The sequence below is a fragment of the Aulonocara stuartgranti genome, assembly GCF_965226115.1.
Source record: "Aulonocara stuartgranti genome assembly, chromosome: 18".
NCBI classification, from domain to species: domain Eukaryota; kingdom Metazoa; phylum Chordata; class Actinopteri; order Cichliformes; family Cichlidae; genus Aulonocara; species Aulonocara stuartgranti.
The window spans coordinates 13,250,005-13,268,408 of NC_138954.1; the positions used below are offsets into that span (position 1 = coordinate 13,250,005).

The 18,404-nt window shown below is 38.4% G+C and overlaps 1 protein-coding gene across 1 annotated transcript in view; it reads left to right on the plus strand.

Moving 5' to 3' along the window:
- Nucleotides 1-10,335, plus strand: part of LOC309694740 (RNA-binding Raly-like protein) — a gene marked incomplete at its 3' end in the record, with an annotated part of 39,800 nt that extends 29,465 nt beyond the window's left edge. The window contains exon 2 of the mRNA XM_082514950.1: nt 10,044-10,335. Within this exon, the coding sequence (XP_082371076.1) occupies nt 10,044-10,335 (292 nt within the window). The remainder of the gene's footprint in view (nt 1-10,043) is intronic.
- Nucleotides 10,336-18,404: the final 8,069 nt, after the last annotated feature.

Sequence of the window (18,404 nt, forward strand, 5' to 3'; positions counted from 1 at the left end):
CACACACTGACCTCACAGATCACGTTTCTGGTATGTTATTAAATTGCACCGATTTCAGAGATAATCAGAACTTCTATTATTGTAAGATGCGAGATAAAATGTCTTCCAGAGATATGACTTCATCCCATCTCACTGTACAGGTCACATTGTGCCTTTATCTCCCGGCTGTCGTCGCTATAGGTTGCTCAAATCAGATTATGGCACTGCTCATTTTAGGCACGTGACCGTGTGCCCTCAGTCTTCATGCTTCACAGAGACTCCATAAAGAGGCTGGTAAAGCTGATGGAAAATAGAGTGTATTCTCCTTTGAGAAACTCTGCATATTCGCATACTTGTGGACTCTCGCACAGTAAAGCATAGCCTTGCAGTTCAAAAGTCAATTCATCAAATATATGAAAAATATGTAAACGATAAAAGGCTGATGGGATAGTAATATAAAAGGATAGAGTCGCAGTAATAATTTATAAGCTAGCACTACCTACCAACCGCATGATGTATGCCTGCATTTTCCATCTTTGATATTCCGGTCCAAGGCCCAGTTCTAAGCTCCTTGAAAATGATTGGCATTGCAAATGTCTTTTTCCCTTCTTCCTTTTTTGAAGTTCGCTCATTCTCTCCTTCCATCTCACCTCCTTTTAAACCCCCCCTCTCTCTTTCTCTCTCCTTTTGTTGCCATTTCCCCTCTCCTTCTTCAATTCAAACTCAAGACAGGTATTATGCAGAAGGTAATGGGGTGTGAACTGAAGGGAAAAAATATAAGAATAGTGCCTGACAGTCATCCTTCCTTGTTAAGATCCACAGCAGAACTGAAATTCCTGCTACATAGTAAACAGGGCTCGAAACTGGAGGGCAGGTTTCTGGTTATATGTGTGCAGTAATGGGCTATTCTCTATTTCCTTTGCACTGTTAGCCAGTATTTACTGTACAAGTCCTGCAGGAGAAATTAGATTCCACCAGGCTCCTCTGGGCAGGGAGGAAAACGGCCCAGCAAGGACCTCTATTCATTAAGTCCTTAATTGCTAATTGGGGTCTTTGAATGATTCAGCAATAGCTGCTGCTGTTGGGGCATTAGCCGAGTAATTTATGGCTGAGAGGGAGCATGGAATAATGAACGAGGGTGAGACAGGGTTATTAAAAAAGGGCACTGGTGCCCACATAGTGTTGTTATTACACAGTCACCTTATGTTAATGCTCAGAAGTCTGTGGTATGCTCTTTTTTTCTGTCTGATTTTCACCATTTGTCTGAGTTAAATTCATTATGTTCTGCAATTAAATTTAATTTAGCACTAATGCAATTTTTTTTTTGATTAAGCATATTATTGTGCCTTTGTGGAATTTGTGCATTTAAAGTGATGACATCTCTTTCTTTGACTGTGACAGACAATGAAAAATTGCGGCGGTCCTATCAGCTGCAGTCATTATTCCTGCTCCAAAGTCTCCCAGTAACAATAAAAGCTGGTGGGTCACTGAGAGATTCTTAACAGCATTTTCCCCAGCATTTTGATAAATCTTCACACCTCATGCTGTGTATATTCTCACATAAGAGAGGACGGGGAAAAAACTCATACATGGAAGCAGCATAGTTTATAAATGTTTTTCTGTCCACATTTAGTTTCTCATTTGGCTGTGATTCAAAAGAATGGAGAAAACGGGCGTATCATAAAAACTGATTCCTTTGTAATGCGCATGTCTTTGAACAAAGGAGACATAAATTAGATTAATAAGCTTCAGGTATATTATTCTCACTCCCTACAGCCTCAGAGATATAGGTCTAGTAATCAGCTGTTGACCCCCTGGCAACCTCTGCTTGCTATGGAAAATGTATTCCCCAGCCTTACCACATTTCAAATGGTGCAACTTTGAAGGTGACATTCTCCATTTCTGGTTTTTCAGTTTCATTGCTGCTTGTCGAGTAGAGTGTTTGCACACAAGTCGGTGGTTACCAATAGTTTTCAAGCCTCCATGAATGTGGGACTACCAATAAAGTTTATAGCAACCGATTGGGGAATACAAATTTTTCCGTTGGAACAACACATCTCTTACTGTGCTGTCAAGTTGTTTTCAGATAGTTTCATTTGCTGAGATTGAAAGTGGCTACTTCCTTTCATGTGCGGCGATTACATTGAAATTACAAACCAGATGTGATTAGTTTATTGCATTCAAACTAATCATTAATGCCCGTTTCCAGCATAACATTTAATAAATCATAATACTAGGTTTAGTCCTAATAAATAACATTCACTAATCTACATCACTCTACATGATGAGTAGTTAAAATAGTTTTTAATCATCATCCAATTGTTACTTTGATCTGTTGTGTTTTTCTATTATAAGTTACAGAGCGGCTCATTGCACCTTTATACTGAACTCACAAATACAACAGTGTTATCAGTTTATATTCAACAAAATATTTTTCTGTTTTTCTGAGTTGAATTCATTACAAGATTGTATTCAATGCACTCCTCATGCAATTTTAACAAGGTTTTTCAATTTTGAAAATTAAACCTGTTTTTGTCTGGAGATGTTTTGCTGCTGTAATTAAGCTTTTTTACTGGCCCATGACTGAGAGTGACAGCCACAGACCAAGTAACTGAGTGATTTCAGCAAAATTATTGAAACATTTTGTTAAATCCTCACATCTTCACAACAGAAACATGGAAAGTGCTACGCGTCTGCATGAAAAAAAAACAAAGAAAGAATTAAAATACACGAATGCTTCATTCTTCATGTCTGTTAAATTCGGAACAACAGTCAATTAACCTGGTATCACCATAGTGTTTATTGTTCTTATTACACATTAAACATTCAGGGTATATAGTGTTAATATAAGGCAGGGATGTCAAACATAAGGCCTGGGGGCCAGAACCTGCCTGGAAAAGATTTCTGTTTTTTCACGATTGACAATCATTTTTTTATTTATTTTACAGCAGTAAATTCAAAGTTTTTCACACTGAGAGGAGAGTTCAGTGGCCCATGATGTTAAATACCCCTGTTTGACACCTCCGGTCCCCTGATAAAAGGTTTAGAGGTGGTTGAAGAACTTCTATTCTCCAGACATGCTACTCTTGCTGTTTAGCCTCTTGGCTAAGCTAACCTCCAGCTTCATCTTTATCAAACATACGCTCAGGTGGAATCTATCTTAAACACCTTAAACCTACCTGTTGTTTATGGCTGATTAACATTTGTTTGATCTATTTTAATCTACATGATGATCCTCATGGTTTGCGTTACACATTTTAAACAGTAGAAAGAGAAGAAATAATCCATAGCTGCATTGGTGCCCAGTTTGTAAATTTAGATTGTATGAAAGCGTAATTAGGTTTCAGTACACAGTATTTCCCTTGTAATGTGTTTGGCTGTCCATCAAAGAAATGAGGCAAAAAGGTGAAAAGGTGTCTTATTATAAACCAATATTTTGTTCACTTGAGCAGCCACGTTTTTCCAGAAAGGCACTACAAGCAAGAGACATGAGACACAGCTGAAAAACACCTGCCTCCTGATAAAGCAGAACCGACGTGTGTCGATGGCTCTGTTCAGACAGACTATGAAGACGTCTGCAAATTAAACTTTCCTCTGTTGACGAGAGTCGAGGTTAGTCGCTTTTGGTTGTGCGCTGTCAACTTGCTAAAGATAAAATGTTGCAGTGCAGCATTCAAACAGTGGGGAGTGAGTGCGGCCTGAATGCATCTTTCACATCCCATATGTATTTGTCATATCGGATGAGAAGTTTTCATCTTTCTTCCTCAGACAGGAGCGTGAGTCAGTGAGGAGAGATCAGGGAGAGAGGAAGTGCTAAAATGATTACTTTCACCAGTTCCTCGCTTCTTTATCTCAGGAGAATTCAGGCTCTGAAGCCCCTGACAGTCAGTGTGAAAGGACCAAAGAGGATCCATGAAATACTTACACTTGGAACCTCTGCAACACGGGAGGATGCTGTAGAAGCCCTGAACAAAAAAAGGAAAGGAAAACATCACTGTCAGACACTCACTTCTGTGTTATAAGAAAGACTTTTAAGAGACAAAACAAAGTCTGTGTGTGGAAAAACATGCCAGTGATGAGTTTGGATGTATTCACAGCTCCGGTGATGCACGAAGATGTAATTTTGCATTAATTTCAGGAGCGTTAAGCATGCCAAGATGAATCCAGCACCATCTCTCTCCTCCTGTCTTGCCTATCAGACTGCTTTGAATTCGATGTGAGCGTGTTTCCTGGCCTGGGACGTTTCCACCAAGCATTTGCCAGCAGTTATGCCACATGCTTCTTCTTAAAAGGCTTTGAGAATCTTAGAGCCTCATGAATATTGTAAATGGCCTTTGAAGTCTCTTTCTTTCCATTTTGAAAACCAGAGGAATAATGTTACTCCTTTTTCCTGTGATCACTTTCATTAAAAACATGTAATTGAGGATAACTGAGTGATGCTCTACGTGAAAAATGTGGCGACTGAAAGCTTCTGCTTAGACTGACTGTGGTTGTATTTTTGTACCAGATGCAGCCTGCGGTTATTTAAAGCGTCGCTTGAGCGGTTGCTCAGTGACCATCTGATGCTGTCAGCTGCTAATAGAAGTTTGACAAGTTTGCAGACATTGTAAGAAACTTCAAGCCATTAGTCGAGGTAATGTCTTGTGTCTACAAGCAACTTTGCACCAGGCTTTAAATTCAGAAACAGACATACAAACACTTAAGAAGCAATTTGCTGTTTTCAACTGTTTCTGGTCCATATAGCTGTTTTTGCTCGATGCCGTTCCCTCAGGCTTTGAAGAACCTACTGATGCTGGGCAGGCATTTGTCTTCGTGCTCATTACCTTACTTAGATGCTAACGTTTGAGCAGCTGTGGCTCAAGCTATAGAGGGAATGTCCCCTAGTCACAGAGATGGCAGTTTGAGAACAACATATATTCAACCCAAAGTTACTCTCGATGTCCGGTGAGCTTCTAATATTCAGGTAGGAAAGCTTAGCCACTTGCTATGCAATTATCTAATGAAAGTTTGGACATCTATGGTTTGGATGGTGCAGTGGTTAGGTGGTTACAGTTGCCAAAAGGTTCCTGGTTTGAACCTGCCTACAGGCTTTTATGTGTGAAGTTGGTGTTTTGTTCTTTCTGGGTACTCCAGCTCCCTCTTACAGTCCAAAGACATCCATGTTAGCTTAACTGGTCATTCTAAATTGGCCATAGCTCTACCCTGGGTACCCCACCTTCTACCCAGTGGAGGTTTCAGGTTCCCTACGATTCTGAATTGGATAAGTGGCTAAGAAAATGGATGGATGGCATAAAGTGTGGATCATTTGGGTTCTAATGTATATTTTAACAGTTCAGTGTATATTGGAACAGTTGGATTTTAGCAATAATGAACACATATACTGACTCCTCAAACTGCATGAAAATAAAATAATAAAATAATAAGGTACCCTCTAAAATATGTCATTAACTCTGAAACAATACAACCATGCATGCTGTAAAGTCTGTTAATTATAATTTCAAGGCTGTACTTCCAGTAGTTTACTGGAATATTTTCTGGACCAAAGCCACATTCCCACCTCCAAAGCTAAAATTCTTTTTAAAGAATAAATCCTCACTGCAGTTTTTTTTTTTTTTAAGAATGAGCGATGGTGCAGATGTAAGACTCTTTTGTCTCATATTAATACATGTGATTAATCTTGTGATCACTGAAAACTCATTCTCTGTTTTAAGACAGAATATGTATAATTGTTCAGTTTTTGCCTTAACTGACCGACGTCATTACGAGTAGGCTATTCATGCCTTTGCGTACCGTCTGCCTCCTGGAATCCTTATATTGAAGCTATGATTATTTTTCTCCCACTGATAAGTGAAAAAACTGTGGGAAAGAAGTATCTGGAAACCCAGGAGGGATTGACAGTACTGAACAGGCCAAACACAATAGTTGTAGGCTGCATCGACATGATGTGTAGCTCGATTTTCCAGGGAGCTGCTTGTCAATTATGGCATCTGTTATGGCGTAGGTTACATCGTAGGGTTAATGCTGAGTGTCCATTAATTAAATGTAAGAAACAGCAGATTCCATTTAGCATGTCCCACTCCACTGTATGTAATGAATAAATATATAATACCTAAAAAAAATTATTTACAAACTACTGTAGTCTTCCCAGCACTGTGCATTTAAACCGCTTAACTAGTATTTAATAAGCAAATGCCACCTCTTTCATTCAGTGCTCAGCATTTGTCTGAATCACATTTTCTCTTATTAAATCTATTTAAAATATTCTCCTGCTTAATCAACTATCTTCCATCTAATGGCCTCACCTCTGTACATTTGCCTCAAAGAGACCATTCAGTGCACTCCACATCCATCAGTCACTCCGCAGGTTGGGTAAGGTGTTGGGGGTGCGATACCATTCAAAAGGTAGAGACGGGGTGAATGGGATTTGAGGTTTGATTGGATAGAGTGTCAGCTTCCTGCTCTCTCACTACCGATAATTAAGTCAATTAACTCCAAACTCACAGCACTACCGTAATATGGGACATGCACCAGTTTTAATTCATCTACTCTTCTCTGTTGTGCAAAAGGAGATTTTTTGAAGAGCAGCAGAGGAGATTTAGAGTGGATTATATGTGGGTGGAGGCAAAGGATGGAAGTAAAGAAGCGGTTGGGGAGGATGGGGGAGGATGGGGGAAGCTGTGACGCAAGGGGAACCTGAGAGAGGATTGACTGCACTCAGTGCGTCTGTGTTGGTGTAGATGTGTGCAGATGTTTAGAGTAACTGTCACTCGACATGCTTGCACTCCACCTCCAGCAGGGAAAATATTTCTGAGAAAATACCTATGGATATAACTGCACCTCTTTTTGTATATGTTTTATATTCAGGTCATTTGATTTCAGCTGTGCAGCAAAATCAAGCAATTAAATATATTCGTAAGAGGCACATCAGCTAGCAAGTACTATATAGAAAACAGTAAATATTTTAGATTCTATAAAATGAGTTTTTTAGATTTCTTAGCTTTAATGTTTAATTAGAAGAAGACGCTCATCCAGCAGGTGATTAGCTTAGCCTAGCACAAAGACAGCTAACTTGATTCAGTACAGGAAATAAAATCTACTAATGAGACTTTTTAAAGCTCCATAACACAAGAACAACCCAGAGCACCCTCTCAATTAAGAAGCTTAAACCACAGAGATTGTAAATTAATTGATTATGACTATATATAAACAAATATATCTAAATCTAGTTAAATAATTCTTAGTATTAATAATTAATCTCTCTACTCTCTGTGAGTAGCTGTAACAGCGCTAACCACTGGGACTCACTTCTGTCCTTATAGCCTCATGAGAGCTTATCCTGCATGGCAATGTGTCTACACTTTGTGAAATCTGGGTTAAGAAAGCCTCATTACACACTCTCACTCACAAACAAAGACCACCACCAACTGGGAATTCCAAGAAGAAACAACTTGAAAGTTTCTTCCTTCCTCTTGAAGTGGATGTGTCCGATTATTGTGGTGCACATCTTTATGCTCGTCTCCCAGGACTGTGGCATGATAGGAGCAAACAGTGCAGGCTCCACAGAGGTAAAAAGATCATGATGTGCTGCTGATGTTTACAGAAGGATTGCCCTAAGATTAATTCTAGATGACCTATTGGCTTTATGCTTAAATGCAAATTAATGTTAGGAGTCCAGTTAAATTATCTGTATTTCTGTTGACCTGGTTTCTGTTTGAAAGTAATTCTTCTTCTGGTGGTTAAAATATTCACATGCTTTCACATACCATGCTGCACTCAAATAAATCTTTCATTCAAAGAGTACTTAACCTAAGCATAAGTAGTGGTTATGCAGTTAAATGTCATTTGTGATATTATGATGCAAATATAATGACATACTACAAGATTAATGCTGATAACCTGGGAGGTTGGTACCTTTACACAAAGCAAGTTTGTACATATACAGTCATGTAAAAAAGAAAGTACACCTCTCAAGTCTAAGGTTTTATCAGGTGTTTATCAGGATATAATAAAAAAATCTGTGTTTTTGCTTGTTAAAAAAAATCTAAATACAACAACGTGTTACACCATGTCATTTATTTGTTTGAGTTTGTAGAATGACCTTTAGCTGCTTTAGCATGTAGTAATTGTTTTCTGTATGAATTTATCAGTCTGTCACATGGCTGTGGAGGAATTTTGGCACACTCATATTTACACCATTGCTTCAAACTTGTTTTGGCCGGTTGTGCACCAATTACCTACACCTTGAATGTTGGTTGCTAGAGATACAGCCAGTTTGTCGTGTCGATTTTTTAAACCACCAGTTTAATGATATATTAGTACAAGCCCAGAATTCACAGTGTATACAGAGAGAGTTATTGCAAAAGTTTGAAAAGATTAGATTTCTCCTCTTATACCAGTGCTGATGTCTGGGGCCTCACACCTATCATTCAAGTGAATGCAACATCAATAGCAATGTGCAAAGCAACCAAAGCGGCATGTATAATGTGATCCTAAGCTGTGTTGCCATGCTGTTTTTAGAAAAAAAAGACACTTTCTCATGGCATCCTTTACAAACAAGGTAAATGTACTGTCATGAACATTAACATACTTCTGCATTTGCACTTAGTTTTTGGTAAATAAATAAATAATGGATGTAAATAAATAATGTTGGTATATTTACCTAATTTTAAGACTTGCTAAGGACTTTTTTAATGTGCTGATAAGTAGGGTGTGCTTTATTTATCACATGAACATGTATATAGAAACAATGTGTCAACCATAGCGGTAACAATATATAATACTACATTTTCTCCTTTTTGAAACGCTGTGAAAAAGATGAACATAGTGATTATAATGTGAAATACTCAGTTGGAGTATAAAGGCCACCTCTGGCACTGTATATAGAAGAGACTCAAAAGGAAAAAAAAAAAAGAAAAGGGTAAAACAGTGAGTGGGGATTCTTGTGACTTCAGTGTGATGCGCTATTTTCAAATGTGGGAACACAGTTCACATATATAGTGAGATCTATCAGATTCACACGCCTGAATCACAGCCGCCTCCGTGTCAGAGTTCCTCTCCCCTCCTGCAGACAGCAATCTGTCTCAGTCTCCATGCTCACTGAGGTAGGCACAAGTACAAGTGAACACTTAGACAAGGATAATAACAGCATAAGCAGCATAACGACTCATGAGCTGTAACCATGTGATTCATTGAATACTCGAGATAAATAATGTAGAATTTTAAAATAGCAGTTTAGGCAAAAATAACCAAAATCAGTCTGTTCAGACATTTTAAATGTTTTTCATTTTCATTGGGTTTTTGATTTTTGCTTCCACAATCAAGCAATTAGTTTAAAAATATATAAGCAGTGGAGTAAATCCAAAGTTACTGTCAGTCATTTTTTAAATTATAGATTTTCTTGTTTTTTTCTTTGTTTTATGTCAGCAAACTGAATATTGTTGGGTTTTATCAACTAAAAAAATAGACACCAGGAAAGAGTTCCCTCTTACCTTATTTTATTTTTTGATGTTTTAAATGATTAATTGAGAAAACAGTTGAAAGATGATTGAAAAAAAAATGTCAGCAATCAAGGTTTGGCTTTGTAAAATTATGTTCAATGGTGCCTGGAGTTTGATTTAAACTTTGCTTGATATTTATTGTAATTATTATCTATCAATGTCTTCCTCTTTGTCAGTCCTTTTGCTCATTTGTTTAATCATAAAAATTTCTCAGGAGGGAAAGATGACACCAAATACATGCTGTATTATAATTTTTACAAGTGGCAGTTTTAAAAATAAATAAATAAATAAATAAATACGTGAATATGACTAATCTAAAATCATTAAAGATTTGTCTACAAAAAGCCTTTAGGATAACATGCAAGCCTTTTTACCCCAGTTTTACTAGGGAGGGATTTGTTTCTCAGCCTGTACAAAGAAAATCTGAGGAATTATTTACAACATATGCTCTCAGATCTGACCAGTGTTTACATCCCACTGCTGCTCGCTGTTTGACTCTCTATGTATAACCTCTGCAATCTAACCTTCCTGGCTTCCTGAGCAGTGTTCAACTGTGTCTCCCTGCAGGCATTGCTGCAGGAATAGGATGACTGGGAAGACCCAGACCAGCAACGTGACCAACAAGAATGATCCTCGCTCCCTCAACTCTCGCGTTTTCATCGGCAACCTCAACACAGCCGTAGTAACCAAGGCTGACATTGAGGCCATCTTTGCCAAATACGGCAAGATTGTGGGCTGTTCTGTCCACAAAGGCTACGCCTTTGTTCAGTACGCCAGCGAGAGGAATGCCCGGGCAGCCGTGGCTGGAGAGAACGCCAGGATCGTTGCTGGACAATCACTTGGTAAGCAACAATTTTGATCCATGAACAGGTGAAACTTTCCATTATACTCCACATATACTACAGTGAACATATGATCAACTGAAGCAGTATATTCAGTACTTGCAGTATAAATAGAGAGAACTTTGTTTACAGCTTAAATACTTTCAATACTTCGGAGTTGGTTCTAGTTTCACTGTGTGTCAGGACATACAATTGTGGTCAGAAATTTTTATACACTGATCAACAATAGTTTGGGGCTTTTAATTGTTATTTTTTTTAAACCTTTTCCACAGTGGAATGATTGTACAACATACATCTTTAATGTCCTCTTAGCAGAAGTGAGGAATGCCGAAGGTTTTAGAGCAGGGGCTTCCTTCTTGATTGAAACCCGCTACATGTAAATCTCGCTGCACTGTGGACAGGGATGCTGGTGTACCAGCAGTTTCTAGTTTTCAGTTTACATGGCCACTTTTATTCGTCAGATTGATCTGAAAATTCAGAGCAGGAAATTAACGTGATTATTTACTCCAACACTGTACTGTACAATTTTCAGGTACTTGTATAAGTGTTTGGATTTGCAGTCAATCTACTACATTCTCTCAATACACTTTAATACATTTACTTCTGAGCTTAAGCTGCTATTGTTGACAGATCTGATTATGACAGAATAAACTTCTGGGCACTTTCATCCAGAAAGCCCGCATCCGTGCTATACAACAGCAAAACCAGACTGAAAGCCTGCTGGTGGTTTATCTTTGTCTCTGTGCTTCTTTTTTTTTACCGCGTTGCTTTGACTGCAAACATTTTGTGTTTCTTTAAAGCTGTTGGCATTTTCATCTGTATTGTGACTTTTTTGTTCTGTGCCTCTTAGTAGTGTGGCTGTTTAAGAGGTTTTTGTGTCTCTTTGTTGTTTGATTGACTGCCCAACAAGAGATGTTAACAGTCATGTCTTACCAGGGCTCTGGCCAAATGAAATCTCTATGGCCATGTGATCTGGCTCTGTGCCTGGCAGTCCTATTCAGTAATCCATCCTGATACTACTCTTATAATGTTATATGCACACAATATAGTTATTGAAAAATGCTCCAACTTGACCTGCTGCAGGGCTCATTTACTGCTCAATAATGTATCAATAACAATAAAATGCTAAAGAGGTCACTTGCACACGACATATACGGTACAGCAATTTGAGTCTTTCCATTATATCTTTGAAAGACTTTTTCTTGTTATGAACGATTTCATAGTAGTATATTTATACTTTTACTAAAGGAAATGATCTTAATGATGTCAATTTGGATAACCTTGGTGGAAAAGCATGGGAAACAATAATAGAAGTTCATGCAAACGAGGTAAGCAACAGCAGGTCATTGCTGAAAAGGATGGCTGTTCACAGAGTGCTGTATTAAAATTAACTGGAAGGAAAAAGTATGATGGGAAAAGGTGGACAAGCAACAGTGGATTGTCAAGAGAACTTCACAAGGACTGAGGCTGGTATCAGTGCAAGAGCCACCACACACAGGGGTATTCAGAAAAGGGGCTATTATGATATTAAGCTATTCCTGAACCAGAGACAGTGTCAGAAGTATCTTGTCTGGGCTAAGGAGAAAAAGAACTGAAATATTGCTCAATAGTCCAAAGTCCTCTTTTCTGGTGAAGGTACATTCTTTCATTTCATTTGGAAATCAAGGTCCCAGAGTCTGGAGGAGTAGTGGAGAGCACAGAATCCAGACCAGTGTAAAGTTTCCTAAATCTGGGTTGATTTGGGGTGCCATGTAATCTGCTGGAATGGCTTGTCCACTGTGTTTTATCAAGTCCAGAGTCAACATAGTCGTCTACCGGAAGATGTGTATTGCCTTTTCCACCAGGACTTAGTACCTGCCCACAATGCCACAGCTATTACCAAATTGTTTGCTAGACATGTCATTACTGTATTCAGCTCCCTAGGCCTGTTACTATCAAAACCACCTGGGCTTCAGTGTCAACTCAGCAGTGTCACAAGCTGATTGTCTCCATGCCATCCTGCATCGACTCCCAACCAAGTACTCAATATAAAAATGAACATATTTTACAGAATACTAGGAAATGTTCTTATGATATTTTCACAATTTGAGAAGCCTGAGTTCTGATTTTCATGATCTATAAGCCAAATACAGGAAAGACCTGATATTTCACTTTACATTGAATAAATTCAAAATATATGAAAGTTTCCATCCATAAATCCATCTGTTCCTGCTTACCCATCCAGATATTTACATTTTCTGAGATGAACTAGTAGACTTGATCATTTTTTCCCTTTTTAAATAAAATAACTAGCAATAATAAATGTTTATTTAGAAACCTAAACAAAATCAGTTTTAATTTAAGATTTAAAATATGATTGATTTGGTCCGTGTAAGGGCTTCTAGAATTATGTTTCAACCTCATGGAGCCTGAACAGCTTACAAATGATCAACTCTTATTTTTAATCAATAATGCCGGAAGACCTTGAGCTGTCATTTGGTTTTTACCATTCATGGTCAAAAGTTCTGCACTGTATCTGGTTGCCAGTCTTATATTTGATCTGTAAAAAGTATGAAATAATTTAATAAACTGAAGTATGGCCTCGGCAAAGTTTCTGAGATACAGAATACGTTTTTACTTAATCAGCTGAGTTAAAAAGGGAGATGCTGCGGGAAGGACACAAGGCGAGCTCGTACTGTACATACATTCAGGCCTCAGTCCTCATAGGCATTCTGTGGATCCCTCTAAGTCTTCCTTATATTACTTATTGATTGGCTCACAGCCTCCTCCATAGAGAATAAAAGTCCTCCCCAAGCCCTGTTCTCTCATTAAATATGAATAAGAGTGCTGCAGGGTCACATCTGTAATTCCACCTTATATTTTCCCAGTTTCATGCATTTCTGGATATGAAATTACATGCGGCAGTGGTAAAATTGCAAGGTTAACAGTTATTACACATAATTACGTGACTTGAGAACTGTTCTGGTATTATTGTAACTATATGACTGATCTCTTTAGTGAAACTGTCACTCAAGTTATCAGCCTGAGCCAGTAATGAAAATGTATCCTTTAAAAAAACAAAAACAAAAAAAAAAAACACCACACACGAGTGTTTTTGATGATTATTCATATAATATGATTATTGTACTCACCAAGATATCAGTACAAGTCTAATGGTGAGGAACCCTCCAGATCTCAGACCTCTCTGGAAATGATTAACTGGAACTACCCAATCTATCAGTTCATTATAATTTAAAGACTGCATTTCAATCAGGTTGAGGTCTAGACTTTTCTTTTTCAGCTATTCTGTTCTACATTTGCTGCTGTGCTTGGGATCATTTTCCTGTTACATGACCTCGTTCTGGCAAAGGTTTAGCTGGTAGATGGGTTCGCCTCACATTTGACTCTATAATACTTTGGTATACAGGTCGACTCAATGTCTGTAAGGCACCCAGGTCCTGTAACTACAAAACAAGCCAAGATCATCACCCCTCCACCACCGTGCGTGACAGTTGGTACGAGGTGCTTATTCTGATGTGTTTGTTTTTTGCCAAATCTGGCTCTGAGCATTATGGCCAAACATCTCCACTTTTGGTCTCATTTGTACAAGTCTTGTGTCTTTATCAGATGCGACTCTGGAAGCCTAAGCCTTGCTGCCTTGTTCCTTTTAGAGAGAAGAGACTTTCTCCTAGTAACACTTCCAAATGAGCCACACTTGTCCAGTTATTTTCTAATTGTGCTGTCAGGAACTTTAACATGCTAACTGAGGACTGTAGAGTCAAAGCAGTCCACCAACTAACTAAAAGAATACCTGAGCTCACCACAGTTAGGTAAAAATATAAAAACTTAAATTTGGTAACCGACAGCTCCTCAGATAACGTAACCCTTTCTAACATTTGCTATAAGGCTTTACTTTTCAAAGTGAATAGCTGTCTCAGGCAGAGACAATATTAGAGACATTTCAGGGATACTTAATTTAGTAAAACTGGAAAAAACAGTAAGCACTGTGATTTTTTTTAACATCATAGTTAAAATAGAAATGCCACAAAAGCCAAAGTTGTTTGCATATGATTAATTCAAGTTGCTGTTCAGACTCAAAAATTGTCAAGAGTATAGTGAAATGTGATAGGTGGGCACCAGAGATTAGCATCAATTCACTATCAGACAACATATGAAAAAGTATCACAATGTCTCCTATGTGTTTGCAGGACATTTGTCAGCTGAACCCTTAAGCTCAGTAATGAAAACCCAATGTCAAATCCCTGCTTATATGTCTTGCTAGCTGTCAGCTTATCAGGCAAACCAGCTGTGTCTTTAGGAAACAAATATAAAATAAAGACAGACCAGCCAGGGTTTGCTCCTTTTGATTTTCTCTCTATTTTTGTTTGAAAAAACTAAAAACAAAACTACATAAAGACCATAGGTCTATTTTAGAAATAGCAGTATTCTAGCTTTGAACAGTCTCTTTATGGCTAAGTTAGACTATCTGTCAGCTAGCTTCAGCTCAGCGCCCAATCAACTGTTTTAAACAGTTTTCCAGCAAAGATTGTGTTTAAAAAATAGATGTGGTCTTTATGTTAGCTTCCTTTTAGCTAGAAGTTGTCATGTAGTTGTACAAGGCAGTAAAGTTATTAGTTAATGCTAATGAGCTTAGCTAGCAAGATATCTATAGATATCTATAGACATGCATAACCGCTATTTAGTACTAACCGACTAATGAAACACTAGAATCTCACTCACCTAAACTGAAGCACAAGGATGCACCAAAGAGCAAGCCAATATTAAGTGTCAGATTATTTCCTAAATTCGCTCCAAAAGACACCAACAGTGCAGACAAAGTAGAAAGTTTTAGTTTAGTGACTCTAATTAGCAGAGACGAGGCTGCTAATTAGATGATCCACCACAGCTGCCAGGTGTTGAGGCATCTGCCTGTCAAACCAGCCAAGCTCCTACCTTCAGTGTCCAGGTGGATAAGTTATAAAAAAAATTAATTACCCTCCTGAGAGTTGTTATGATGTGTTAAACAATCCATAAAGGACCAAACTGTAAATGTGCTTTTAATGCTGCAAAGTTGGGCATTTTAACATGGGAGTTTTTGGCACTGACTTCATTTTAATTCTCTTTCCAAATTAAGTGGCTGCTGGCTTTAGCTTAACTAGCTATCCCTCCTGTGTCCCTATCTTCCTGTCTCTGCTGGCTCTAGCTTTGTGTTAAATGTACCATGAAAAAAATGGTATCAATCACTTCGTCTAAGTAGCAATCAAAGTTTTTACTCCGGTGTAAATCAACATTTTAGCTCTAAATGTAGGCCAGAAATTGGGGGTATAATAAGATCTCTAATAAATGCTGCTCATCACTGCATTCATAAGACCCAGTTAGTGCCAAGAAAAACAGTCGTAGTCATAAACACCACTCTGTTTCACTTTGCCACAACACAGACATATTCACAGTGATGTCAGCACAAAACCACATGTCCCCTTTGCTCTGCTAAAAGAAGCTCGCCTCATTGTTATGCATGCTGACACAGTTGTATTCTCTGAGAAACACACAGAAAGAGTGTCTAGAGAAGATCTCGGGTCAACACGTCATCTGAGCTTCATACAGCAGCCAAAGTTTGCTTAGTGTGCCATACTGAGGCTCCACTGGCTGCTCTTGATTGTCTGACCATCTGTGCGCGCATGCACACACACACACACACACACACACACACACACACACACACACACACACACACACACACACACACACACACACACACACACATTAAATCCAGCATATTAACAATGCACAGTAGTAAGTTGCCTAAAGTAATGTCTCTTCCTACTTTGGAAGTAATCTCTTCTGCCTTTATTCTTCCAAGAAATTTAACCCTAAACACCTTATCTTTTAAACATGAACAGGCATCTGCAGCCTGCCTAAGATATTAATGCTTGATATTTTCCTTAACATTTTTTTTTTATTAAATTATATTCACTGAAGCATGACAGAAAATGCAGCTGTGTGAAGGTATGATATGTGACAGGAATGTTACAAGGTCAGAATCAAACCTGTATATCCTGCAGTGAGCAGCTCAGCCTGCTGAGGTACCACAGCACCCCTTGCATGAGTAGATTTGATAGCAATGAGATACTGACGTGCTTGCTTTACCTGCTTTAATTTCTTCAGACATGACTGGATTGCAGATACAATGACTTAAAGTGTTAAATGTGACTAAAAGTGACATTCAATCACCCTGATGCGGTCTTCGTCTCGCAACCGCTTCTTGGGCCCCTGATGAAGATGTCTGCTGGTCATAGGGGAGGGTTTCATTTCTTTTTTTACTCACTCAGCTTCCCTTCTTGTAATGTCTCTGTGGATAAAATCTGGACACAGATGTACTGATATTTCCCACATTCATTTTTCATAATCAGTGTTTGTGTGATCACATCTTGCTTAGGTTTATAGTGTTTGAGAGCGTTCATGGGTGACAGCAGTCTTGTAGTGTTTGAGTGCCTCCCTGTGGTTGAAATAGATACTACAGTAAAACCTGTGAAATCCTGGCGTTTAGTTGAGAAGAGCGGATGGTCCTATAATAAATTCTGCACTTGTGAGTTTGAGTCAGGAAAGGTGTTACATTGTAGTAGTTAACTAGTAATAGTTTAATTGTAGGCTTGTTTACTGAAACTCCATCTTAAATAAAAATAACCCCACAAGGAGAAACATTTCTTTGAGATTGCTTTAGTTTAAAATCAATTTATATAGTACGTTTTGAAGGGCTTCACAGGAACGAAAAAGATAACAAAGGAGAACAAACGTCGTTATACGCACAAGAATAATGGCATAAAATCAATACAGAGGATTGATTAGATGCCTGTTTGTTTTTCTTTTGCTAATTTGATATTTATATTGATTCATGTTCTTCTGCTTATCCAGTTGCACGAGTGGGGTATCCTATTGCAGCTGTCATAGGGGTGCACAGTGGACAGGTTGGCAGGCTTTTGCAGGGCTAACACAGAGAGACAGACAATCATTCACGCTCGCATTCACTTAGAGTCACCAATTGGTACAAGATGGACTGTAGGAAGATCCTGGAATACCCAGACATAACCCACGCAGACACAGGAAGAACCTGCTGGGGTCTTTCACACTGAAAGACCCCAGCTGGACTCAGGACCTTCTTGCTGTGAGGCCACATTGACATTCATATATTAATGCTTAAACTTTTGTCTAAAGGTTCCTCTGTTTTCTTTCCAATAGCAGCAGTTTGTTGGCCTCTGCTGATGCATTTATTAATTTCTCATCTGCATGAACACTAGATGGTGCTGAGAGAATAGCATTGAGACCAAAACTGGGACATCTCATGCTGTCCCTCAGCATGTATCATTCATTTGTAGTCAGCGAGGGAAAGACTGCATGCATCCTGCACAGAATATCCAATCGCATTTTTCCATTTATGAATCATTAAATTCCACAAAAAGATTTTTCTCTGTTTGTTAGAAAGTTCTTCGCCTGCCACTCAATGTGGTTTATTTCTAAATTAGCCTCAGGCCACTTTTTTGAAAATATGCCAGAACACAATTATATATATATATTATATGTTGTTGTCACGCAGTATTTTCACCACTTAAGTCACACAGCGGTATTTTTACTCTTTCTTAAGAGATGTCAAATTGAGACAATAGCTGATGACACTGGAGTTTGATTTCGGCGACTTGAAGCCACAAATCGTCTCACTCAGCCTGTTTTCTTCACGAGCTTTTAGTTTCTTGTCTTTTTTTTGTGAGAACAAAGAAACAATTAAGACTTCAGGCTTTGCACGAGGCAGCTGCAAACCCCATGTCAGTGTAATTAGATATCACAATTACAAGGCTTCATCTTCATCCAAGCCTAAGAGCTGCAACAGCTGGGGAGTCGGCTCCTTTAGACACACTGCTGATTTTTTTTTTTTTAAATCTGTCTCTTAAGTCCACAGGCTATCCACTTTAAAATGAATTAAAAACCCTGATTGATGAATGAGAGACAGTGACAATGGGAGGCTGATTTACTTTTATGACAGGATGCCATTTGAATAGTGAGGTCACACAGAAAATTTCTGTGGCTTTAGAGGACAGAAAAATCAGGACATTTT